Source organism: Trichomonas vaginalis, chromosome III, assembly GCF_026262505.1.
Source record: "Trichomonas vaginalis G3 chromosome III, whole genome shotgun sequence".
NCBI lineage: Eukaryota > Parabasalia > Trichomonadida > Trichomonadidae > Trichomonas > Trichomonas vaginalis.
In genome coordinates, this window is record NC_067205.1 from 2,928,772 (window position 1) to 2,953,777 (window position 25,006).

Below are 25,006 nucleotides of genomic sequence, written 5' to 3' on the forward strand. Positions count from 1 at the left end.
AAATCAAAACCTGATAAACTTTTTGAACTTGATGAAATAAATAACCTTATTAAATTCCCGCTGAAAATTAAATTTTGTACTCCTCATTTTCGTTCATTGTTGGGAATATTAAATTTTGAAAAAGATGTTGGGGATGTTTTGTATTCTGACACGGTTCCAATTTCATTTTAATCAAATGTGATAAAGTTAATACCCCAATGAGATTTTCACATCAAACATTAGACCCTAACTCTTACCCATCAATACAAAACATTTTATCCATCAACTTAAACACATTTTCTTTATCATATCCGTTTCAATTATCCGGGAATTCATTTATTCTTCATTCAAAAGATTTATCAAATATTAAATTTAGAATAACTGACCTATTTGATTGTGATTTAGAATTTATGAATGAAATATTATGGCAATTTCAAATAGAGAAAATAGCGATGAGATAACAGATTAAATATTTATTTTTAAATCATAATAAATGATTAAACAACAGCAACTTAAGGCAAAAACACCCAGGTCCTTCAGACCATTACATACGCCATATATGCATATAATTCAAAGACGGCAGAACAAACGCAAAGGTTGAAATATGGAGATTTGGAGATAGTATTGAAAAATGACCATTTCGAATTCGTTTGCAAAGGTGGTGCAGTGATATCAAATATAAAAGAAATTTTATTTATGAATTCAAAAATTAAAGGAATAACGGATGATATAACATCAATTCCACCAGAAGAACAGAGATATTACGCATTAAATGCATTTCCTAAAGTTTTGAAGATTGGAAGATTTAATTTAAATGAGGAATTCATAGAAGGTTTCCTAAATGACATAATGAAGAAGGTGGATAAGGAATATGTGGATAGTGAGTTAAATAAGAAGGCAAATTTGGTTTATGTTGATGAAAAAGATAATGAAATTAAAGAAAAGGTTGAATGGTATCATGAATGGACATTGGAGACTTTTAAAGTTAAAGCTGATACAGAATGGGTTTCAGGATGTTTAGACCTTAAAGCAGATAAAACTTATGTTGATGAAAATTATGCACAGAAGTCGGAAGTAAATGATGTGATTACAAGCATGAAAAATGAAATTCTTCAAACATTATATCCTGTTGGTTCTATTTATACGTCAATGAACTCAACAAATCCAGCAACAGTTTTAGGTTTTGGTACGTGGAAGCAGATTGTAGATAAATTCTTATACTGTGCTAGATATTCAAAGCAAACAGGAGGTTCGAAGAAAATTAAAGAAGCAAACCTTCCACCGCACACTCATACAGGAACTACAAACACAACAGGTAATCATTCACATTCAATAACAAAAAGAGGTTATATAAATCTTGCAGCGGGTTCGGATAGATGGGGAATGAATAGATATGATATCACAACTGACCCAGTAGATTCAAGCACAGGTATTTTCTGTGGAACCGCAGGAAATCATTCACACACTTTCACAACAAATCCAACAGGCTCGGGTAAAGATTACATGCCACCATTTGTGACTGTATTCGCATGGTACCGCGTTCATTGAATGTGCTTGAGACTTGACCCAAAGGGTTTAGGCTTACCGAATGAACTAAATATATTTTATGTCTGTAATTAATTAGGTAATGAAGTAATGGATGAACTGCAGAAATAAATGTTTACGTTAATGTTTACGTTAATGTTTTTAGGTTATTCAATAATTAATTATTTTTGAAGAACTGAAGGTGCTACCATGTTACCATGTGCTACCAGGTTAATTAACTTCTCTGAAAAAATGAGACAACATGACATTTAGACAACAGTCCTGGAAATTTGATGCAGTCCAAAAATAAAGTTAGTTTTATTTTATCTAACTTTTTATTTGGTATGTAAGAACAGAAATGTCAGTCGAAGCAAAAACATTCACTAACAAATCTAATGGCGAAACATTCACAAAAGGTACATATAACGGTATTGAAGTCTTACGTAGAGACAAGGATGGTTACATTAATGCAACAAAGATGGCAAGAGAAGCAGGAAAGTTAAACCATTTAAACAGATTTCTCAATAGTGCTAAAATGCAGGAAATTCTTGAGTTTTGGATGAACGAATACGGTGGAGCCAAAAGTGGCTCGACCTCAAAACAAGCATTTTATGAGCTTACAAAGGGTGTTATAAATGAATTCAAAGGTATTTACATACATCCTAACCTCGTTCATTTTGTTGCTGAATGGTGCTCTGTAAAGTATGCATTTTATGTCAAAGATATTATGGACTCCATAGACAAGAAAGTTCATGAGAAATTAGATGAAGAAGAACTTGAAGATACAGTAGAGAATGCTAAACCTTTGTTCGAACAAGAAGTTAGAAAAATGCGCGAAAAACAATTAGAACATGAACGTGAGTTATGTTATGGTTATAGAGATTCTCCATTCGAACTAGACCAATGGGGACAAGAAAATTTAAAGAGAGAATTTAGAGAATATGAACTCGCTAAGATAGCATTAGAAGCTGCAGAAAAGAAGTTAAAAGCTTGGGTCGTTTTGTACAAAAATATTGTGAGTAAATGAACCATTTATTTTTGTCATAAAGACGCAACGTGGCGGGGCATAGCCCATGACCAAAAATATATTTTATCGTTAAGTGACTCAAAGAGTCCGGAGACAAAGTCTCATGTTTTCAGGTTATTCAATAATTAATTATTTTTGAAGAACTGAAGGTGCTACCATGTTACCATGTGCTACCAGGTTAATTAACTTCTTTTAAAAATGATGACAACATGACATTTTGACAACAACACAGGAAATAAACTTCATCGTAAATGTTTTGTCAAACATAAACGTAAATGATTTGTCAAGACTTCTTCGTAAATGATTTGTCAAGACTTTGTCAAGGTTTCATCGTAAATGTTTTGTCAAGACTTCATCGTAATGAGTGTAAATGAACCAAAAATAATGTTTACGTTAATATTTTCAGGTTATTCAATAATTAATTATTTTTGAAGAACTGAAGGTGCTACCATGTTACCATGTGCTACCAGGTTAATTAACTTCTCTGAAAAAAATGAGACAACATGACATTTAGACAACAGTCCTGGAAATTTGATGCAGTCCAAAAATAAAGTTAGTTTTAAAATTATTTTTATTTTTTTATTCCTATATAAATGACAGCAACAAACAACAACAGCAACTTTATCATTTCTGATGAACAAGTTATTGATTCATTAGCTGAGGAATTAGTTGTGGCAGAAACTAAAACCCTCAACGAAAGAATTGGTGAAAACAAGATTGATTTACATAACTACCTCAAACATGATGGAGGAAGAGGAAGGAAAACTGGTATGGCTTTATTAGTAAATAAAATTTCAAATTTAACGATTATAGATGTTGATATCAATAAATCGTTAAATGATGAACTTAAAGAAACAGTTAGAAAAGATATTTTATCAAAACTTTCGGATAAAGATGTTATCGTTAAAACCGCTTCAGGAGGTCTTCACATTTATTGCAACACTAATTTCTTCTATTCAACCTCGAACAGAATGATTAAATGTTATTCCTGCAATGATTATGATATTGACATAATGACTTCTATGGATGATTCAAAGCGTTCTTTAGTGGTTATGGCTGATTCAAGAGTTCGCAAGAATGCATCAGAACCAATCAATACATACTCATTCATTCGTGGAAGTTATGACTCGACCATAACCAGAACAGTGAATGATATATTAAATGATTTGAATATTAAGGTAAGAGTTGAACAGAAGAACGAAGAAATAAAGACTATCATGAATGAAAACAAAGATGTAAACATTGACGATAAACTTGCCCAGAGCATAGTTGATGGCATCTGTGATTTTGAAGTACATAATGACGGTGGAAACATGAATTTAGAAAAAGAAGTTACATTATTCACACTGTTTCAAGCAATTAATTCGTTACCTAATCATTTAATTAATGAAGCATACGATAACGTTTATAACTTCTGCAGTTTAACAGAAAATGCAAAAAGTAATTTTGAAAAAGCACGTAGTAGATATGCACATTTAATGACTTCTCCATTTGTTTTAGTGAAGATTCTAAAACTATATCAAAAAGAATATTATGATGAATATGTTTTACCTTTATTACGTAAGCCAAAAATAACATTTGATATAAAACTTGATGACTCGTTTTTGATAACAGATATTAGACGCAAGGCTGAAAATCATCAGTATAAAAACAGTTCTGAAGTAATTGAGGATTTATCACGTGTAATCCGTTTTGTAGATTGTGGAAACAAATATTTCATTCAAAAGGACTATAATATCCACGACAAAATGAATCAAATATCATTCGTTCTTCAATCAAACATGAAAGAGTCACTTAAAATGATTAAATTATTTAAAGAAGAAGGTAAAACAATAACAGCATGGGACGTACTATTAAATCAATTATCCTCATTAACCGTTAAGGGTGTTTGCTTTAAATCTGATTCCCCAGATGTTTTCTCAACGTTTCAGGGTTATAAATACAACATTCTCGAAAAAGTAGATTACTCAAAAATTGAGATGTTTATAGATTTCATTAAAGAAGCCATTTGTGATAATAATGATGAAGTGTATAAATACCTTCTCGGCTGGATTGCATCAATGATTCAACATCCTGGAATCAAGAATGAAACAGCAATTATTTTGAAAGGACTTCAGGGAACAGGTAAAAACAGATTTACAGACATTATTTCTGAACTTCTCGCTGGTTATTCATGTAAAAACATTACCGAAATAGGTGAGCTAACGGGTAATTTCAACTCAGTAGTTGAAAATAAAATGTTTCTTGTACTTAATGAACTCAAGAATGTAGGTGAAGACAGACTCGCAAACTTCAACGCTTTGAAATCAATTATAACGGATAATGAGATTAGAATTAATGAAAAGAATCAACCCAGAAGAACTGCACAGAACGTTGCAAACTTCATTTTCGTAACTAATAACGTCTACCCTGTCAAAATTGAAGTTGGAGACAGAAGATACGTAGTTTTAAGAGTTAATGGTAAATTCAAGGGTCAATTTGATTACTTCAAGAATTTGATGAATTCATGCACAAAGGAATTTTATGATAACCTTTTAACATATTTTATCAATTACGACCTTTCATCATTTAATGTACGAATCATACCGATGACTGAAGCCAAACAAGATTTAATTGAATTATCAACAAATCCCTTAGATGTATGGATAAATACACATTATGATGAATTGTGTGCAGGTATGACATGTAAAAATGCTCTATTCTGCAAACCATCAGACATGAAAGACAAGAACTTTCAAATGAGCATTAAGGATAAATGTGATAGGAAACATAGAAGAATAGACGATAAACAAACATGGTGTTATGTTTTGAAAGAAGAAATGAAAGGATTATATAAACAGGTTGAACCAAACGATAATGAGGATTCATTTACTGACGATGAAATACCTGTAAATGATGCTTTATAAAGTATGATTGGAATTTATTTTTGCATTAATCCTGCTGTGTTGTCAAAATGTCATGTTGTCTCATTTTTTCAGAGAAGTTAAATAACCTGGTAGCACATGGTAACATGGTAGCACCTTCAGTTCTTCAAAAATAATTCATAACTGCCTTCCTCCTGTGTTGTTGTCAAAATGTCATGTTGTCTCATTTTTTCAGAGAAGTTAAATAACCTGGTAGCACATGGTAACATGGTAGCACCTTCAGTTCTTCAAAAATAATTCATAACTGCCTTCCTCCTGTGTTGTTGTCAAAATGTCATGTTGTCTCATTTTTTCAGAGAAGTTAAATAACCTGGTAGCACATGGTAACATGGTAGCACCTTCAGTTCTTCAAAAATAATTAATTATTGAATAACCTAAAAACCATTAACGTAAACATTATTTTTGGGTCATTTACACTCATTACGATGAAGTCATGACAAATCATTTCCGGGACTGTTGTCAAAATGTCATGTTGTCACAAACTTTAGAACGGCATAATTTAAATTTTTATTTTTATCATAAATGGATACCCCACAAGCTCAAAATTTACCACGAATCATAACAAGGGAGGAAACGATAAAAATGATGCGAGAACTTGCTAAAAATAACAAACCACTAAAACTGAGAAAATGTGGTTATGCAGTAATGATGGAAAGAGAGACGTTGTCAAAGAGGAATAAAAATTAAATTTGGATTGAGTTTAAAAATTCATCTTTATTAAATTCATCTCTTCCAATCAATTTATTTATTCTATTAAATTCTTTTATTTTTGCTTCACTCAGTTTAAGGATTGAACGGTAAGTTTCTAATTTTTCGATTATTTCTTTCCTCTCTTCATCGTTTTCAGTTCCATTAGTTTTATGGGCATCAACCCCACCGCATTGTGGCTTCTTTTTGTAATAGCATATTTTTGATTTAATTCTGTTTAGTTTCTTTTTATATTCATCGTCTGGACTCTTGGCTGCTTTGTAGTTAGTATGGCTATCTTGGGTACGGCGGCACTGCGTTCCACCTTACCCAATATAACCTTAAATATTTACAAAACCAGTAACGTATATTTTACAACACAAAACGACAACACTCACTTAACCTTAAATATTTACAAAGCCGCCAACCACTTCACCTCACCAACATTTTCGCTAACGACTTCACTAATGAAAAAATAAACGTTCTCACTAACGTTCCCACTAATGTTCTCATTTACAAAAGTATTGCAGCGCTTCCCATTGCTGTGCTTCACATAACAGCTCATAATCTTCTGACTCACTTTCTTCTTCATATAGGTCAAAATCACTGTCAAAATAAATGTTAGTAAGTTTTGACAAAGCTAATGAAACACGCTTACCGTTTGTATCTATTGCTTTTATATATCTCCCATTATGTTTGTTGTCATAAACGCTCAAACTAACTTTACCCTTTCTCCCTCGTATCTGATAGAATGTATTTTCACGAGGAACGAAGAACAAATTCTTGAACTCATGACTGTTGTAGTTTGTTATCTCAATAGTTTTCGTCATTTATATAAAAATAAAATAAAAATAAATGATATCACCACTCCCACACGTATGAAAACATAGCGCAAAAATAAATTTAGGTGAAGCGGTGAGATCTCACCTCTTTTTTCACCTCTTTTTTCACCCTGTTGAATTCATTGCTTTATAACTCACTTCCTTGGTTTCTTTTTAGTTGCTTTCTTCACGTCTGTCTCCAACTTGACTGTCTTTCTTCTTCGTCCGTAATGATACCAGTTACTTCCACCAGTCAATGGGTCAAATGGTCGTTCATAAGGGTTTCCATACATTCCATAGGGACCATACGGAAGAACTACTGGTGGAGGAAGAGTTCCATCGACTCTATTTAAATGCATTGTTTCACCTTTCATCTGGTCATTAAAGTCTTTTGCGTGTTTTGCAAACTCGTCGTCCTTTCCTAAAGCATTTTCTGACTCAGTCGCAACCAAATTGGATGCTTTATTTATGAGCCCTATTTTATTTAATCTTAACTTCTTTGCAACCCAGCCTCCAATCTTCCCTTTATTTGCATCTAATGTCTTCGAAACCCTTCCTCCACTCATTTTATTTACTGCGTCATAAGCTCCAAGTGCTTTTGCTCCAAATGCTAATGCTTTTGTTCCCATTGCGCCTAAAACTGCCCAAGCTACCATTTACACCATATTAAAATCATCTCTCTTCAATATTATCTCATAAAAGTTCTCGTTACTGGAGAAAGTCAATGAAACATAAGCGTTCTCACGGGCTTCGCCCTCACCGCTTTGCGGTCTATCTAACTTATTTCTTATATCATCTATACGCTTCAAAATGTCTGAACAATTGCTAACATCTTCTACAACAGTTATTTCATCATGAATGACCTTTAAAAACAAGCTCATTTAATATGCTATTAAAATCATCTCAATAATGAGTCCATCCTTTCCGTCTTTGGGTAGCACAACATCTTTCATTGAAGAAGGTTCGACAAGTCTTATGTTAAACTTACTGACAAAGTTTGTTATACTATAATGCTTCGGTGGCGAATACATGTAGTTTGAAAGACATAATATAGATTCTTCAGCAAATTCACTTATACTGGATTTTATAACAATGTTCTCACGAGACCAAATACCACCAATTGACAATCTTGTAAGCAATCCTGCTGAGCCTTCAACTGTAAACGTCGATGGTAACATTCCACGAAGGTCATCTATTGACATCGTTGAGTCACTGTATTTAAATATTTTCTTAAAGCAATCGTCATTATCTAACCATGCAATAGCTTTGAAGTTTTCATTCGAATATACATCTGCTTCATTAAATGTAAAACCTGACTTCTTTGCAGAGATGACTTTAAAATCTATTGAGTTTGTTTCAAAATTATATACTATGGTAACTTCTGAAGGTAATGGATGTCCTTCCACAGTCAGTTGTTCTCTCACTACCATTTGAAGCTTTGTGTTAAAAACTTTCATGTCATCTCCTGTGTCTAGGTTCACATACACAGCAACAGGAAAACTATCTTGCTTCTTTGTTTCATCATTATACCTCAAAACATTAAAGTTCTTCAATAATATTGTTCTTCCTGCTGGAATACTTCGAACCTGTCTGATTTCAATAGCTTTCTCACCTCCTACATACTCTACCCAGTGTCTTGGATATTCATAAGTATACTGACTTTCTTGAATTTTGGTTGGTTTCATCATAACGTGTTCATAGTATATCTTTATACTCTTGTCAGTTAGACTCGGTGCTATGTTCTGAATATTTCTGACTTGCATTTTTAATGGAGATAAAATGAAGCATTTAATACATGACGTAGATGAAGACATGAATGAAACTACAGACAAACTTAACTCTTCTCTTATTCTTCCTTTCAGCAAAGATTATGAATTCTGTTCAAATGGTGTGTATTTCTATTGTGGAAAGATGGGTTCAGGTAAGACATTTAATTTAATTCGTCATATACTCATAACAGAGCGTTTAGGAAACGACTCTTACTATGACCAAATCATTATATCAGCAACTTCAGACTCTATGGACTCAACAGCGAAAACATTTATGTCAAAAGTTCAAGCCTCTGTCGTTAAAGTTCCAGACAGTGAACTCATTGAATTTCTTCAACGTTACATTCGACGTAAGAGGAAATATTATGCCATCGTTGAATTTATACAGTCAGGAATGCAAAAGACTTCTGAGGAGATGGAAAGAATTATTGACAAACACCACTTACGTCAGTACTCAGGAGTTTACGATATGAAACGACTTACAAACTACATTCTGTCAAAACTTTCAAAATACCCCTTCAAAAAGTATCCTTCAAATACTTTGTTAGTTTGTGACGACTTCGCCGGAAAAGGTTTAGTGTCAAAGCCTGACTCACCATTAGCTAACATCATTACTAAAGTCAGACATTACCACTTAACTGTAGCAATACTTATGCAAACATGGCGTTTCCTTGCTTTAAACATAAAACGTCTCATAACTGACTTCGTTATCTTTCAAGGTTTCTCACGTTATGATATTGAACTCATTTGGAAACAGTCAGGTATAACATTACCTTTTGAAGAAATTTGGGAAGCATATAAGTCTCTCATCTCTCCTCGTTCATACCTTGAGATTCATATCATGACTAATACCATTAAAGTCAAAAATATTCCATGGGAACGACCAACATTGTTTTAAAGTTTAACCTTCAATTGACTGATGGTAAACAAATTCCATGCATCTCTGTCGCCATTTCTGTTAATATTTTTGCTGTCATTCATATCATCCACTTCCCCATCCGTTAACTTTTGAGGATATGCGTTAGAATAGCTGTTCTTAAATGAAGGCTTTTCACCTTTGAGAGCATAAACTCTATAACTTTCTGCATACTTTATGTTTGAACCTCCTGAGCCATCATTGACATAAATTTTTATAGGCTTCCACCCTTTGTTCATATTCCTGCTTCTTCCCTTTGCTCTTTTGTTCAGTAGTTCTACATCTTTATACACAGCTCCTGTCTCAGTGAATTCAACAATATTTTCATTCGTTAGCTTTACATTCAAACCCTTGTCGAGTATATTGTTCATTTCATACATATAAAAGGTTTTTATTCTATATGAAATGAGAAGCAAATCCATCTTAGCTGGTGCTGTTAATGTTCCAATTGAACCAACATCAAATGTTGACTCACGAACGACAAACAATATTGTCATAAAGAACTATAGTTCAGAGTGTTTGAAAGAAAAAGAACCAGAGCTGAAATCCGTGAATTTAAACACAGCTTCAAACGCTAACGCTACATCAGATGTTAAGTTAGAGTATCCACCACTGGACCAAATTCTTTCAAGAGAAGCCAACGACAACCCTTACATAAATGTTCAAACAAATCCTTCAGATAACGTAGACCATTACCTTCTTCAGTTATACCAAACAATTTTACTCAAAGACGATAAGAAGCTTTTGATAAATCTTATAAGTAAGAACCAAATAATTCTAACAAAGGAGGACCTTGAAAATGTTATATCACGAATAACAGGAAAGCAATGTGTCATTGACTATCTCGACCCTGAAATCGAATGCTGTGGTCAAACGTCACCATTCATGAAAATAGGTAACATCCGCATCATTGAAACACCAGGAACTACAGGAGTTGAGTTTAAGTATAAATATTCGAACGAGTATACAAAACTATCTACTTACTATAAGCTTTGTTTGAAATATGTTTTAGTAAATTAAAGCAACTTATAGTATCTATCCAAAACTTCTTCAACAGTATCGAACTCATCTTCATAATGCAAACCTAATCTTATTGACTTGGTGCAGTTTTCACTAACACAATATAGCGCTTTGCGCTCGGCGCCTTTGACGCCTTTTTCTGTTCTCTGACTGACATAACTAACTCATTTGTTTCATCAAACAGCAACAACCAAAGTTCATGACCTAATACATAACATTCATACTTATATTTTTAGCTCTGATTCTCTTGTAAGCTGTTGCATTTAATATTTTCTAAAAAGTCAACTTCAACAGTCATTCGCACTGGTGCCTTCAGTTCTACAGGCTCTCCTTGAAAGTCAACTAGTCTGAATTGCATGTCTTTCAAATTATGAGGACTAATGCGAACCCATTTTACCTAAATGAGTTGCTATGACAGGAACGTTTGGAATGAACATTGAATTGACTGCATAACAGAAAGACTTATATTCTACTGAACCTTTACTATTAACTCCTGAAATACCTGTGACATTAGCTATTTTGACTCAATGTATAAAAATTGCCATAACATACGTATGGAACAGATTTCATCTCAATCGTTTTGTCAATACTTTTCAAAGGAAATGTCATATGGTATGCTCCAGAAGCAATTGAACTCTATGACTCATTCGTGTTATCTTAAACTCCTTCGCCATAACTGAACTTCAAAACTCCTGCAATAAGTTTAACATTCATTAAGTTTTCTTCGTTCTCCTTGTTTATTGTAGTATTTATGAGAGCATTTAACACTCCAGCTAATGTTTCCATCTTATATTCTACATTATTGTGAAATCTTATTTCATGCTTCTTTCCATCTATTTCAAACTCCATGAAATCTGTTTCATCTGTTATAACGAATGAAGCGATAGTATTGAAGTCAACAACTCTGAAAGCAAGCGCTTCATTCTGAAGACCTAAGTTTGTTGTAGCTTTACTGTCCCGTATTCGTTTGGGTCAGTACTTTGCAAATAGAACAACATTTTATTCTCATTAAAATATGAGTTTAGCTGCATATGCGTATGAAGCTGACAGAGCTAAACGTTTATATTTTTGGTCAATACTCTCTCACACTTACTGACAAATATATTGTTATCAGTGATGGAAATACCGAGAAATACATAACATGGAAGGACTATGAAAAGTTTGACCCTATTTTAACTCCATGTACAATGCCATTCATTGTAAATGGTGAAGTTGTCATGAAGAACGACACAACAGTATATAAGTCTGTATATGAAGCATTAGAATATATGTTGAATTATAATCCCGAAAGATTTGACCCAAGCACTACACCATGTGCAATGCCTTTTATTAAGGACGGTGAAATCGTAAGAGTTCCGGATTCAACGGTTTATACTGCTGTTCAAAACAGTTTACAAAACATTTTAGCGAATATCTTTTAATTCAGAAACTACAGAAATAAAATTACCATATATAACAGATGCTAAAGAAATTAAATCAAAAACGACAACATTATTTACGTCACTTAATGATTTAATGACTTATATCATTAATATTCCTGCACCAACTACAGCATTTGATCCAAACTCGACGGTTTGCAGTGTACCTTTCATAAAGTCGCAAAGCGACCAGGGAAGCCCATGACAGTTCATTAATTACTTTAAGGGATTCAACAGTTAATGAATCATTAAAGGCGTCATTAATGAAAATCATTGTTTTAACTCATTCACGAATACATATAATTCATTCATTAATGTTTCATATGCTTCTAAAGAAGGTGAGCCAAAAACTATCGATAAAGCGGTGTATGAAATAAAAGCATCAACGACGAAATTGAATTCGTTAACTTTTGACGGTGATAGTTTCGTTAATGACATAACATCGGGAAAACAATTTTAACGAAAGAATATTTAAAAATCTCATGTTAGTGAGTTCGTTGAAATTGAAAAGAAGGTGGAATTAAGTTCGATCCACTGAATTTCATTTTCAGCTTAGCGAATGCGGGTGTTAGTTTCGCTGAATGGACAACTATACAGAGTGAAATAAATGCAATATGGACGTTTTTGGGTCAAAAGCGGGAATGGGTGAGCTTGTAAATGCTGCAAGAACATTAGGTGAAACAGGAAATTTTGTAGATGGTTTTAAAAGACTTGTTTCAAATGTTTTAACAAACACAAAGAAATTATTTAGATATACCATACATAACACGGACGGATTTTCGAACAGGTAGCAACAAACCCTCCGGTTATGGCTGCGTTGATGATGGTTAGAGATATAAAACCACGTAACGACGGGAACGAAGAACATGAACAACAGGATACTGGTCGGGTTATTCAAGACATTAAAAACGTGTATCCTGAAGTTATTGATTTATTTAGAGGAGTTAATGATTCAATTTCAAAACATTCTATAACCCTCGATGAAGAGAATAAATTAACAGATTATATATTCGTCATTATTGCAGAATTAATGAAGAGAATAAATGAAAAGGAATTGGTGATATCATTAATGTCAGCGATGTAATGATGAAAAGAAATTTTGACTCATTATTTACAAAACCGAAAACAGAATATAGTCTTTATGACGTAATTACCGAATTAATGAAAAAGATTAATGATAACTAAGAGTTCTGGCGGAAGAGTTGAAATTAGAAGTGAATGATGTTTAATGAGAAATTAGCTCGAAAAAGCAAACAAAACCACGTTCATATATATATTCAGACGAACAGATTATAACGGACTACCATGGATATTTAACACGAAGTGATGAAGCGAAGACAAAAAATGTTAATGAAAGAAGATATAAATACATTCGTGCTAAAGGTTATGACATAAGCTGTACTGTACAGTATGATGTAGCTAAAGCACCAGAAGCATTTGGTTATACCGTGAATTTATGCCTCTACTTTCAATGTTAATGGTGTATTAGTTGAACCAAGATTTACTTTGAGAGTTAAGTCAAAAATAACGTTTGAAGATGCTATTAAAAGTAAAGCTGACAAAGATGAACTTGACGCAACGAACAAAGTTTTTGAAATCTCATAAACACAACATCTCCGATATAAATGAACTTCAAACTTCTTTAGACAGTAAAGCTGACAGAACCATACACATAAATCCTTCACTACTGTTAGAGCAGACGACATAATATTGAACTTTGACCTTGGTTCAAGTGCACCTTTAGAGAATCCAAGTACAAGCGTAAAAGATACACTAAACTCCTTAAATAGTAAATGTATGAACATTGAAGGTCATGTCAGAAACTTTGAAACACATGAACTACCAGCAATGTTAGATAAGAAAGCAGATAAGAACCATACCACATGATTTCTTCACAACTGTTGGTATAGGAAAGTATTGAAGGAACGGTTGAAGGAACTGGTGGGGATGCATTATATTGGAAACCTCCTAACTTTCCACAAGGTTTAACATCGGAGGAAAAACATAACGACGATGAAATACATTAGATGTAGAAATGTTTATGTCATGGAGGATGAAAATAATGTTAAATTCACTGCTCAAGATTTATATGATAAGAAAGCTGACAAGAACCATACACATAAATCCTTCACTACTGTTTAGAGCAGACGACATAATATTGAACTTTGACCTTGGTTCAAGTGCACCATTAGAAAATCCAAGTACGAAGCGTAAAAGATACTCTTAACAATTTAGATAAGAGTTGCAGGAATACGAAGATCATGCCAGAAACTTTGAAGCATATGAACTACCAGCAATGTTAGATAAGAAAGCTGACAAAACAGAGCTTCAAACATTAAAGACAGAAATACTTCAAACATTATATCTATAGGTTCTATTTATACGTCAATGAACTCAACAAATCCAGCAACAGTTCTGGGTTTCGGTACGTGGGAACAGATTGTAGATAAATTCTTTATACTGTGCTAGATATTCAAAGCAAACAGGAGGTTCGAAGAAAATTACTGAAGCAAACCTTCCACCGCACACTCATACAGGAACGACAAACTTTTCTGGCGACCATAGCCACTCATTAAGAGACCACCCATTATACAACTCAGAGTATGAAGCTGGCAATGACGTTTTATCTCCATCTTATAACAATGCAGCAAAAAAGACTTTTCGACCAACTGAACCAGGAGGAAATCATGTCCATACTTTCACAACAAATCCAACAGGCTTGGGTGCAGATTATATGCCACCATTTATGACTGTATTCGCATGGTACCGCATTTATTGAATGTGCTTGAGCCTACTTTGCAGGCTTACCGCGTTCATTGAATGAACTAAATATATTTTATGTTTGTAATTAATTAGGTAATGAAGTAATGAATGAACTGCAGAAATAAATGTTTACGTTAATGTTTACAGGTTATTCAATAATGAATTATTTTTGAAGAACTGAAGGTGTTACCATGTGCTACCAGGTCATTTAACTCATGACATTTTGACAACAACACAGGTTATTCAATAATGACTTATTTTTGAAGAACTGAAGGTGTTACCATGTTACCATGTGCTACCAGGTCATTTAACTTCTCTGAAAAAGTGTGACAACATGACATTTTGACAACAACACAGGAGGAAGGCAGTTATGACTTATTTTTGAAGAACTGAAGGTGTTACCATGTTACCATGTGCTACCAGGTCATTTAACTCATGACATTTTGACAACAACACAGGAGGAAGGCAAAAATAAATTCCAATCATACTTTATAAAGCTTCATTTACAGGTATTTCATCGTCAGTAAATGAATCCTCATTATCGTTTGGTTCAACCTGTTTATATAATCCTTTCATTTCTTCTTTCAAAACATAACACCATGTTTGTTTACCGTCTATTCTTCTATGTTTCCTATCACATTTATCCTTAATACTCATTTGGAAATTCTTGTCTTTCATGTCTGATGGTTTGCAGAATAGAGCATTTTCACACGTCATACCTGCACACAATTCATCATAATGTGTATTTATCCATACATCTAAAGGATTTGTTGATAACTCGATTAAATCTTGTTTGGCTTCAGTCATCGGTATGATTCGTACATTAAATGATGAAAGGTCATATTGCATAAAATACGTCAGCAAATTATCATAAAATTCCTTTGTGCATGAATCCATTAAATTCTTGAAGTAATCAAATTGACCCTTGAATTTACCATTAACTCTTAAACTACGTATCTTCTGTCTCCACTTCAATTTTGACAGGGTAGACGTTATTAGTTACGAAAATGAAGTTTGCAACGTTCTGAGCAGTTCTTCTGGGTTGATTCTTTTCATTAATTCTAATTTGATTATCCGTAATAATTGATTTCAAAGCGTTGAAGTTTGCGAGTCTATCTTCACCAACATTCTTGAGTTCATTAAGTACCAAGAAACATTTTATTTTCAACAACCGAATTGAAATTACCCGTTAGCTCACTTATTTCAGTAATGTTTTTACATGAATAACCAGCGAGAAGTTCAGAAATAATGTCTGTAAATCTGTTTTTACCTGTTCCCTGAAGTCCTTTCAAAATAATTGCTGTTTCATTCTTGATTCCGGGATGTTGAATCATTGATGCAATCCAGCCGAGAAGGTATTTATACACTTCATCGTTATTATCACAAATGGCTTCTTTAATGAAATTCATAAACATCTCAATTTTTGAGTAATCTGGTTTTTCGAGAATGTTGTATTTATAACCCTGAAACGTTGAGAAAACATCTGGGGAATCAGATTTTAAAGCAAACACCCTTAACGGTTAATGAGGATAATTGATTTAGTAGTACATCCCATGCTGTTAGGTTTACCTTCTTCTTTAAATAATTTAATCATTTTGAGTGACTCTTTCATGTTTGATTGAAGAACGAATGATATTTGATTCATTTTGTCGTGAATATTATAGTCCTTTTGAATGAATATTTATTTCCACAATCTACAAAACGGATTACACGTGATAAATCCTCAATTACTTCAGAACTGTTTTTATACTGATGATTTTCAGCCTTGCGTCTAATATCTGTTATCAAAAACGAGTCATCAAGTTTTATATCAAATGTTATTTTTGGCTTACGTAATAAAGGTAAAACATATTCATCATAATATTCCTTTTGGTATAGTTTTAGAATCTTCACTAAAACAAATGGAGAAGTCATTAAATGTGCATATCTACTACGTGCTTTTTCAAAATTACTTTTAGCATTTTCTGTTAAACTGCAGAAGTTATAAACGCTGTCGTATGCTTCATTAATTAAATGATCCGGTAACAAATTAATTGCTTGAAACAGTGTGAATAATGTAACTTCTTTTTCTAAATTCATGTTTCCACCGTCATTATGTACTTCAAAATCACTGATGCCATCAACTATGCTCTGGGCAAGTTTATCGTCAATGTTTACATCTTTGTTTTCATTCATTATACTCTTTATTTCTTCATTCTTCTGTTCAACTCTTACCTTAATATTCAAATCATTTAATATATCGTTTACTGTTCTAGTTAATGTTGAATCATAACTTCCACGAATGAATGAGTATGTTTTGATTGGTTCTGTTGCATTCTTGCGAACTCTTGAATCAGCCATAACCACTAAAGAACGCTTTGAATCATCCATAGAAGTCATTATGTCAATATCATAATCATTGCAGGAATAACATTTAATCATTCTGTTCGAAACTGCATAGAAGAAATTAGTGTTGCAATAAATGTGAAGACCTCCTGAAGCGGTTTTAACGATAACATCTTTATCCGAAAGTTTTGATAAAATGTCTTTTCTAACTGTTTCTTTAAGTTCATCATTGTACGATTTATTGATATCAACATCTATAATCGTTAAATTTGAAATTTTATTTACTAATAAAGCCATACCAGTTTTCCTTCCTCTTCCTCCATCGTATTTGAGGTAGTTATGTAAATCAATCCTGTTTTCACCAATTCTTTCGTTGAGGGTTTTAGTTTCTGCCACAACTAATTCCTCAACTAATGAATCAATAACTTTTTCATCAGAAACGATATAGTTGCTGTTGTTGTTGTTTGTTACTGTCATTTATATAGGAATAAAAAAATAAAAATAATTTTAAAACTAACTTTATTTTTGGACTGCATCATATTTTCGTAAATGTTGTCAAAATGTCATGAGTTAAATGACCTGGTAGCACATGGTAACATGGTAACACCTTCAGTTCTTCAAAAATAAGTCATAACTGCCTTCCTCCTGTGTTGTTGTCAAAATGTCATGTTGTCACATTTTTTAAAAGAAGTTAAATGACCTGGTAGCACATGGTAACATGGTAGCACCTACAGTTCTTCAAAAATAATTCATAACTACCTTCCTCCTGTGATGTTGTCAAAATGTCATGTTGTCACATTTTTTCAGAGAAGTTAAATGACCTGGTAGCACATGGTAACATGGTAGCACCTACAGTTCTTCAAAAATAATTAATTATTGAATAACCTGAAACCATTCACGATAAAATATATTTTTGGTCGTTTATGACAAAAATAAATGGTTCATTTACTCACAATATTTTTGTACAAAACGACCCCAAACTTTTAACTTCTTTTCTGCAGCTTCAAATGCTATCTTAGCGAGTTCATATTCTCTAAATTCTCTCTTTAAATCTTCTTGTTCCCATTGGTCTAGTTCGTATGGAGAATCTCTATAACCATAACATTTCTCACGTTCATGTTCTAATTGTTTTCCGCACATTTTTCCAACTTCTTCTTCGAACAAAGGTTTAGCATTCTCCACTGTATCTTCGAGTTCTTCTTCATCTAACTTCTCATGAACTTTCTTGTCTATGGAGTCCATAATATCTTTGACATAAAATGCATACTTTACAGAGCACCATTCAGCAACAAAATGAACGAGGTCAGCATGTATGTAAATACCTTTGAATTCATTCATAACGCCCTTAGTAAGCTCATAAAATGCTTGTTTTGAGGTTGAGCCACTTTTGGCTCGACCGTATTCTTTCAACCAAAACTCAAGAATTTCCTGCATTTTAGCACTATTGAGAAATCTGTTTAAATGGTTTAACTTTCCTGCTTCTCTTGCCATCTTTGTTGCATTAATGTAACCATCCTTGTCTCTACGTAAGACTTCAATACCGTTATAAGTGCCTTTTGTGAATGTTTCGCCATTAGATTTGTTAGTGAATGTTTTTGCTTCGACTGACATTACTGTCTTTACATACAAAATAAAAAAATAAATAAAAATAAAACTAACTTTATTTTTGGTCTTTTGTGAAAATTCACGAAAATTCAAGAGGTGAAAAAACAGGTGAGAAAACAGGTGAAATCTCACCTCTTCACCTATAATATATTTTTGTCTGATTTACATCCAACGAAAAAGTTTAGAAGAATTTTCTTATTCTTTCTGGCATGTTTTTATCTTTCCAGTACTCCCGCTCTAATGGTCCCAGATGAGTTGGTTTAGATTCTCTCAAGTTCTTAGATGGTATAACATCTTCAACGCCTCCTTCATATCTTACTTTATAAGTGTCATCGTTTATGTTGTAGTCAAGTATTTCAATAACCACTCCTCGCTTTGCTTCGTCAATGGTTTCAGCAAGTTCGCCATTACTACTTTCAACTAATTTATGACGAGGGTAAAATGCTATGGAGTCGTCAGCAGCTTTTATAAGATATCCATTACCTTGCGTAGAGTCTACGATATAATAATTTCGACTTAACCTTAAACGTTTCTTTGTCAACGGTTTGTCGTCAAGAACTACACGAACTTTTGTTCCAGGAATGAGAGTAAATTGTGTTGAATTTCTGATATTTTGTGTTTGACTTCGTTTCTTTTGTATATACTTTTCTTCTTGTTGTTGTGTCATTGAATTTGGTGTATGTCCTGTTGTAGAATGTGTTGAGGAATTGTAAACTTCGATGAAATGTTTCATTGTTTCTTCGGTAAAGTCTCGCTCTTGATTTAAATCTCTGAGAGTCCTTATGAAGCGGTTAATGATACCGAGTATGTTATGGTTATGGTCTTCAGTAGTGTAGTGAGTTATGTTATGCTTAATGAGAAATTCTGTGATTTCGTTGCTGAGGTATGCACCGTCTTGGTCTGATGTTAAAATACTTGGGCTATGTTCTGCTACAAACTTTTGTAAAACTCTTAACACTTCATGAGTTCCTTTATTTCTCATTATATACGCAAAAGCTTTGCGAGTGTTAACATTTATGAAGATGAGGAATGGTTTATGTCTTCCTTTTCTGCTTTGAATGAGAGTGTCAAATTGGTATGCGTCAGGAGTGTTGGAGTAAATTGGTAAAAAGTAGTCGTAAGGATTTATTTTTGTTTGATGTACAACATTTTTGTCAAAGAACCTTTTCACTTCAGCTCTGTTAGTAAATCCCGAACTCTTTGCAGCTTCATTGAACTTCTTAAATGACCTCCATGGATGTTGTTCGAATACTTCTTTCAAGCTCATTTATGTAAAGTTAAAGATTTTATTCTAGGCTCAAGCGCGTTCATTGAACTCTATTCCATGCAAATACAGTCATAAATGGTGGCATATAATCTGCACCCGAGCCTGTTGGATTTGTTGTGAAAGTATGGACATGATTTCCTCCTGGTTCAGTTGGTCGAAAAGTCTTTTTTGCTGCATTGTTATAAGATGGAGATAAAACGTCATTGCCAGCTTCATACTCTGAGTTGTATAATGGGTGGTCTCTTAATGAGTGGCTATGGTCGCCAGAAAAGTTTGTCGTTCCTGTATGAGTGTGCGGTGGAAGGTTTGCTTCAGTAATTTTCTTCGAACCTCCTGTTTGCTTTGAATATCTAGCACAGTATAAGAATTTATCTACAATCTGTTCCCACGTACCGAAACCCAGAACTGTTGCTGGATTTGTTGAGTTCATTGACGTATAAATAGAACCTATAGGATATAATGTTTGAAGTATTTCTGTCTTTAATGTTTGAAGCTCTGTTTTGTCAGCTTTCTTATCTAACATTGCTGGTAGTTCATATGCTTCAAAGTTTCTGGCATGATCTTCGGTATTCCTGCAACTCTTATCTAAATTGTTAAGAGTATCTTTTACGCTTGTACTTGGATTTTCTAATGGTGCACTTGAACCAAGGTCAAAGTTCAATATTATGTCGTCTGCTCTAACAGTAGTGAAGGATTTATGTGTATGGTTCTTGTCAGCTTTCTTATCATATAAATCTTGAGCAGTGAATTTAACATTATTTTCATCCTCCATGACATAAACATTTCTACATCTAATGTATTTCATCGTCGTTATGTTTTCCTCCGATGTTAAACCTTGTGGAAAGTTAGGAGGTTTCCAATATAATGCATCCCCACCAGTTCCTTCAACCGTTCCTTCAATACTTTCTATACCAACAGTTGTGAAGAAATCATGTGTATGGTTCTTATCTGCTTTCTTATCTAACATTGCTGGTAGTTCATGTGTTTCAAAGTTTCTGACATGACCTTCAATGTTCATACATTTACTATTTAAGGAGTTTAGTGTATCTTTTACGCTTGTACTTGGATTCTCTAAAGGTGCACTTGAACCAAGGTCAAAGTTCAATATTATGTCGTCTGCTCTAACAGTAGTGAAGGATTTATGTGTATGGTTCTTGTCAGCTTTACTGTCTAAAGAAGTTTGAAGTTCATTTATATCGGAGATGTTGTGTTTATGAGATTTCAAAACTTTGTTCGTTGCGTCAAGTTCATCTTTGTCAGCTTTACTTTTAATAGCATCTTCAAACGTTATTTTTGACTTAACTCTCAAAGTAAATCTTGGTTCAACTAATACACCATTAACATTGAAAGTAGAGGCATAAATTTCACCGGTATAACCAAATGCTTCTGGTGCTTTAGCTACATCATACTGTACAGTACAGCTTATGTCATAACCTTTAGCACGAATGTATTTATATCTTCTTTCATTAACATTTTTTGTCTTCGCTTCATCACTTCGTGTTAAATATCCATGGTAGTCCGTTATAATCTGTTCGTCTGAAGTTATATAATGAACGTGGTTTTTGTTTGCTTTTTCGGCTAATTTCTCATTAACATCATTCACTTCTAATTCAACTCTTCCGCCAGAACTCTTATTATCATTAATCTTTTTCATTAATTCGGTAATTACGTCATAAAGACTATATTCTGTTTTCGGTTTTGTAAATAATGAGTCAAAATTTCTTTTCATCATTACATCGCTGACATTAATGATATCACCAATTCCTTTTTCATTTATTCTCTTCATTAATTCTGCAATAATGACGAATATATAATCTGTTAATTTATTCTCTTCATCGAGGGTTATAGAATGTTTTGAAATTGAATCATTAACTCCTCTAAATAAATCAATAACTTCAGGATACACGTTTTTAATGTCTTGAATAACCCGACCAGTATCCTGTTGTTCATGTTCTTCTTCGTTCCCGTCGTTACGTGGTTTTATATCTCTAACCATCATCAACGCAGCCATAACCGGAGGGTTTGTTGCTACCTGTTCGAAAATCCGTCCGTTATGTATGGTATATCTAAATAATTTCTTTGTGTTTGTTAAAACATTTGAAACAAGTCTTTTAAAACCATCTACAAAATTTCCTGTTTCACCTAATGTTCTTGCAGCATTTACAAGCTCACCCATTCCCGCTTTTGACCCCAAAAACGTCCATATTGCATTTATTTCACTCTGTATAGTTGTCCATTCAGCGAAACTAACACCCGCATTCGCTAAGCTGAAAATGAAATTCAGTGGATCGAACTTAATTCCACCTTCTTTTTCAATTTCAACGAACTCACTAACATGAGATTTTAAATATTCTTTCGTTAAAATTGTTTTCCCCGATGTTATGTCATTAACGAAACTATCACCGTCAAAAGTTAACGAATTCAATTTCGTCGTTGATGCTTTTATTTCATACACCGCTTTATCGATAGTTTTTGGCTCACCTTCTTTAGAAGCATATGAAACATTAATGAATGAATTATATGTATTCGTGAATGAGTTAAAATCAATGATTTTCATTAATGACGCCTTTAATGATTCATTAACTGTTGAATCCCTTAAAGTAATTAATGAACTGTCATGGGCTTCGCCCTGGTCGCTTTGCGACTTTATGAAAGGTACACTGCAAACCGTCGAGTTTGGATCAAATGCTGTAGTTGGTGCAGGAATATTAATGATATAAGTCATTAAATCATTAAGTGACGTAAATAATGTTGTCGTTTTTGATTTAATTTCTTTAGCATCTGTTATATATGGTAATTTTATTTCTGTAGTTTCTGAATTAAAGATATTCGCTAAAATGTTTTGTAAACTGTTTTGAACAGCAGTATAAACCGTTGAATCCGGAACTCTTACGATTTCACCGTCCTTAATAAAAGGCATTGCACATGGTGTAGTGCTTGGGTCAAATCTTTCGGGATTATAATTCAACATATATTCTAATGCTTCATATACAGACTTATATACTGTTGTGTCGTTCTTCATGACAACTTCACCATTTACAATGAATGGCATTGTACATGGAGTTAAAATAGGGTCAAACTTTTCATAGTCCTTCCATGTTATGTATTTCTCGGTATTTCCATCACTGATAACAATATATTTGTCAGTAAGTGTGAGAGAGTATTGACCAAAATATAAACGTTTAGCTCTGTCAGCTTCATACGCATATGCAGCTAAACTCATATTTTAATGAGAATAAAATGTTGTTCTATTTGCAAAGTACAGACCCAAACGAATACGGGACAGTAAAGCTACAAACAAACTTAGGTCTTCAGAATGAAGCGCTTGCTTTCAGAGTTGTTGACTTCAATACTATCGCAACTTTTGTCATAACAGATGAAACAGATTTCATGGAGTTTGAAATAGATGGAAAGAAGCATGAAATAAGATTTCACAATAATGTAGAATATAAGATGGAAACATTAGCTGGAGTGTTAAATGCTCTCATAAATACTACAATAAACAAGGATAACGAAGAAAACTTAATGAATGTTAAACTTATTGCAGGAGTTTTGAAGTTCAGTTATGCGAAGGAGTTTAAGATAACACGAATGAGTCATAGAGTTCAATTGCTTCTGGGAGCATACCATATGACATTTCCTTTGAAAAGTATTGACAAAACGATTGAGATGAAATCTGTTCCATACGTATGTTATGGCAATTGTTTATACATTGAGTCAAAAATAGCTAATGTCACAGGTATTTCAGGAGTTAATAGTAAAGGTTCAGTAGAATATAAGTCTTTCTGTTATGCAGTCAATTCAATGTTCATTCCAAACGTTCCTGTCATAGCAACTCATTTAGGTAAATGGGTTCGCATTAGTCCTCATAATTTGAAAGACATGCAATTCAGACTAGTTGACTTTCAAGGAGAGCCTGTAGAACTGAAGGCACCAGTGCGAATGACTGTTGAAGTTGACTTTTTAGAAAATATTAAATGCAACAGCTTACAAGAGAACTCAGAGCTAAAAATATAAAGTATGAATGTTATGTATTAGGTCATGAACTTTGGTTGTTGCTGTTTGATGAAACAAATGAGTTAGTTATGTCAGTCAAGAGAACAGAAAAAGGCGTCAAAGGCGCCGAGCGCAAAGCGCTATATTGTGTTAGTGAAAACTGCACCAAGTCAATAAGATTAGGTTTGCATTATGAAGATGAGTTCGATACTGTTGAAGAAGTTTTGGATAGATACTATAAGTTGCTTTAATTTACTAAAACATATTTCAAACAAAGCTTTATTCTGTTGAAAGTAGTTTTGTATACTCGTTCGAATATTTATACTTAAACTCAACTCCTGTAGTTCCTGGTGTTTCAATGATGCGGATGTTACCTATTTTCATGAATGGTGGCGTTTGACCACAGCATTCGATTTCAGGGTCGAGATAGTCAATGACACATTGCTTTCCTGTTATTCGTGATATAACATTTTCAAGGTCCTCCTTTGTTAGAATTATTTGGTTCTTACTTATAAGATTTATCAAAAGCTTCTTATCGTCTTTGAGTAAAATTGTTTGGTATAACTGAAGAAGGTAATGGTCTACGTTATCTGAAGGATTTGTTTGAACATTTATGTAAGGGTTGTCGTTGGCTTCTCTTGAAAGAATTTGGTCCAGTGGTGGATACTCTAACTTAACATCTGATGTAGCGTTAGCGTTTGAAGCTGTGTTTAAATTCACGGATTTCAGCTCTGGTTCTTTTTCTTTCAAACACTCTGAACTATAGTTCTTTATGACAATATTGTTTGTCGTTCGTGAGTCAACATTTGATGTTGGTTCAATTGGAACATTAACGGCACCAGCTAAGATGGATTTGCTTCTCATTTCATATAGAATAAAAACCTTTTATATGTATGAAATGAACAATATACTCGACAAGGGTTTGAATGTAAAGCTAACGAATGAAAATATTGTTGAATTCACTG

General features: G+C 33.4%; 15 protein-coding genes and 1 pseudogene across 16 annotated transcripts, besides 2 other annotated features; 6 read left to right on the forward strand and 10 right to left on the reverse strand.

Annotated features, from left to right (window-relative positions):
* Window positions 1–5,436: part of a mobile genetic element that runs on past the window's edge.
* TVAGG3_0630590 (phage tail repeat-like family) lies at window positions 829–1,527 on the forward strand (the record flags this gene model as incomplete). Its single annotated transcript, XM_051240792.1, has 1 exon — window positions 829–1,527. The coding sequence occupies one exon, from the start codon at window positions 829–831 to the stop codon at window positions 1,525–1,527; it is 699 nt and encodes a 232-aa protein (XP_051087379.1).
* On the forward strand, window positions 1,862–2,356 carry TVAGG3_0630600 (KilA, N-terminal/APSES-type HTH, DNA-binding family; the record flags this gene model as incomplete). Its single annotated transcript, XM_051240793.1, has 1 exon — window positions 1,862–2,356. A coding segment is annotated over one exon (495 nt), but the record flags the coding sequence as incomplete, so codon positions are not given.
* A 988-nt stretch (window positions 5,437–6,424) lies between the features above and the next one.
* Window positions 6,425–25,006: part of a mobile genetic element that runs on past the window's edge.
* On the reverse strand, window positions 7,844–8,392 carry TVAGG3_0630620 (uncharacterized protein; the record flags this gene model as incomplete). Its single annotated transcript, XM_051240794.1, has 1 exon — window positions 7,844–8,392. The coding sequence occupies one exon, from the start codon at window positions 8,390–8,392 to the stop codon at window positions 7,844–7,846; it is 549 nt and encodes a 182-aa protein (XP_051087381.1).
* On the forward strand, window positions 8,418–8,612 carry TVAGG3_0630630 (uncharacterized protein; the record flags this gene model as incomplete). Its single annotated transcript, XM_051240795.1, has 1 exon — window positions 8,418–8,612. One exon carries the CDS (start codon window positions 8,418–8,420, stop codon window positions 8,610–8,612), a length of 195 nt encoding a protein of 64 aa, XP_051087382.1.
* On the forward strand, window positions 8,742–9,629 carry TVAGG3_0630640 (protein of unknown function, DUF4106 family; the record flags this gene model as incomplete). The annotated part of the gene is made up of 1 exon (XM_051240796.1): window positions 8,742–9,629. The coding sequence occupies one exon, from the start codon at window positions 8,742–8,744 to the stop codon at window positions 9,627–9,629; it is 888 nt and encodes a 295-aa protein (XP_051087383.1).
* Window positions 10,053–10,667, forward strand: TVAGG3_0630650 (uncharacterized protein; the record flags this gene model as incomplete). The annotated part of the gene is made up of 1 exon (XM_051240797.1): window positions 10,053–10,667. The coding sequence occupies one exon, from the start codon at window positions 10,053–10,055 to the stop codon at window positions 10,665–10,667; it is 615 nt and encodes a 204-aa protein (XP_051087384.1).
* On the reverse strand, window positions 11,325–11,861 carry TVAGG3_0630660 (annotated as a pseudogene). Its single transcript has one exon. A coding segment is annotated over exon 1 (537 nt).
* On the reverse strand, window positions 15,338–15,655 carry TVAGG3_0630670 (uncharacterized protein; the record flags this gene model as incomplete). Its single annotated transcript, XM_051240798.1, has 1 exon — window positions 15,338–15,655. The coding sequence occupies one exon, from the start codon at window positions 15,653–15,655 to the stop codon at window positions 15,338–15,340; it is 318 nt and encodes a 105-aa protein (XP_051087385.1).
* Window positions 16,659–17,650, reverse strand: TVAGG3_0630680 (Prim-pol domain family; the record flags this gene model as incomplete). The annotated part of the gene is made up of 1 exon (XM_051240799.1): window positions 16,659–17,650. A coding segment is annotated over one exon (992 nt), but the record flags the coding sequence as incomplete, so codon positions are not given.
* On the reverse strand, window positions 18,119–18,724 carry TVAGG3_0630690 (uncharacterized protein; the record flags this gene model as incomplete). Its single annotated transcript, XM_051240800.1, has 1 exon — window positions 18,119–18,724. A coding segment is annotated over one exon (606 nt), but the record flags the coding sequence as incomplete, so codon positions are not given.
* On the reverse strand, window positions 18,960–19,511 carry TVAGG3_0630700 (integrase core domain containing protein family; the record flags this gene model as incomplete). The annotated part of the gene is made up of 1 exon (XM_051240801.1): window positions 18,960–19,511. The coding sequence occupies one exon, from the start codon at window positions 19,509–19,511 to the stop codon at window positions 18,960–18,962; it is 552 nt and encodes a 183-aa protein (XP_051087388.1).
* Window positions 20,086–20,568, reverse strand: TVAGG3_0630710 (phage tail repeat-like family; the record flags this gene model as incomplete). Its single annotated transcript, XM_051240802.1, has 1 exon — window positions 20,086–20,568. The coding sequence occupies one exon, from the start codon at window positions 20,566–20,568 to the stop codon at window positions 20,086–20,088; it is 483 nt and encodes a 160-aa protein (XP_051087389.1).
* TVAGG3_0630720 (keratin-associated protein family) lies at window positions 20,958–21,831 on the reverse strand (the record flags this gene model as incomplete). The annotated part of the gene is made up of 1 exon (XM_051240803.1): window positions 20,958–21,831. A coding segment is annotated over one exon (874 nt), but the record flags the coding sequence as incomplete, so codon positions are not given.
* TVAGG3_0630730 (organellar and viral DNA polymerase type B) lies at window positions 22,412–23,268 on the reverse strand (the record flags this gene model as incomplete). The annotated part of the gene is made up of 1 exon (XM_051240804.1): window positions 22,412–23,268. A coding segment is annotated over one exon (857 nt), but the record flags the coding sequence as incomplete, so codon positions are not given.
* TVAGG3_0630740 (uncharacterized protein) lies at window positions 24,023–24,292 on the forward strand (the record flags this gene model as incomplete). The annotated part of the gene is made up of 1 exon (XM_051240805.1): window positions 24,023–24,292. One exon carries the CDS (start codon window positions 24,023–24,025, stop codon window positions 24,290–24,292), a length of 270 nt encoding a protein of 89 aa, XP_051087392.1.
* Window positions 24,443–24,905, reverse strand: TVAGG3_0630750 (uncharacterized protein; the record flags this gene model as incomplete). The annotated part of the gene is made up of 1 exon (XM_051240806.1): window positions 24,443–24,905. A coding segment is annotated over one exon (463 nt), but the record flags the coding sequence as incomplete, so codon positions are not given.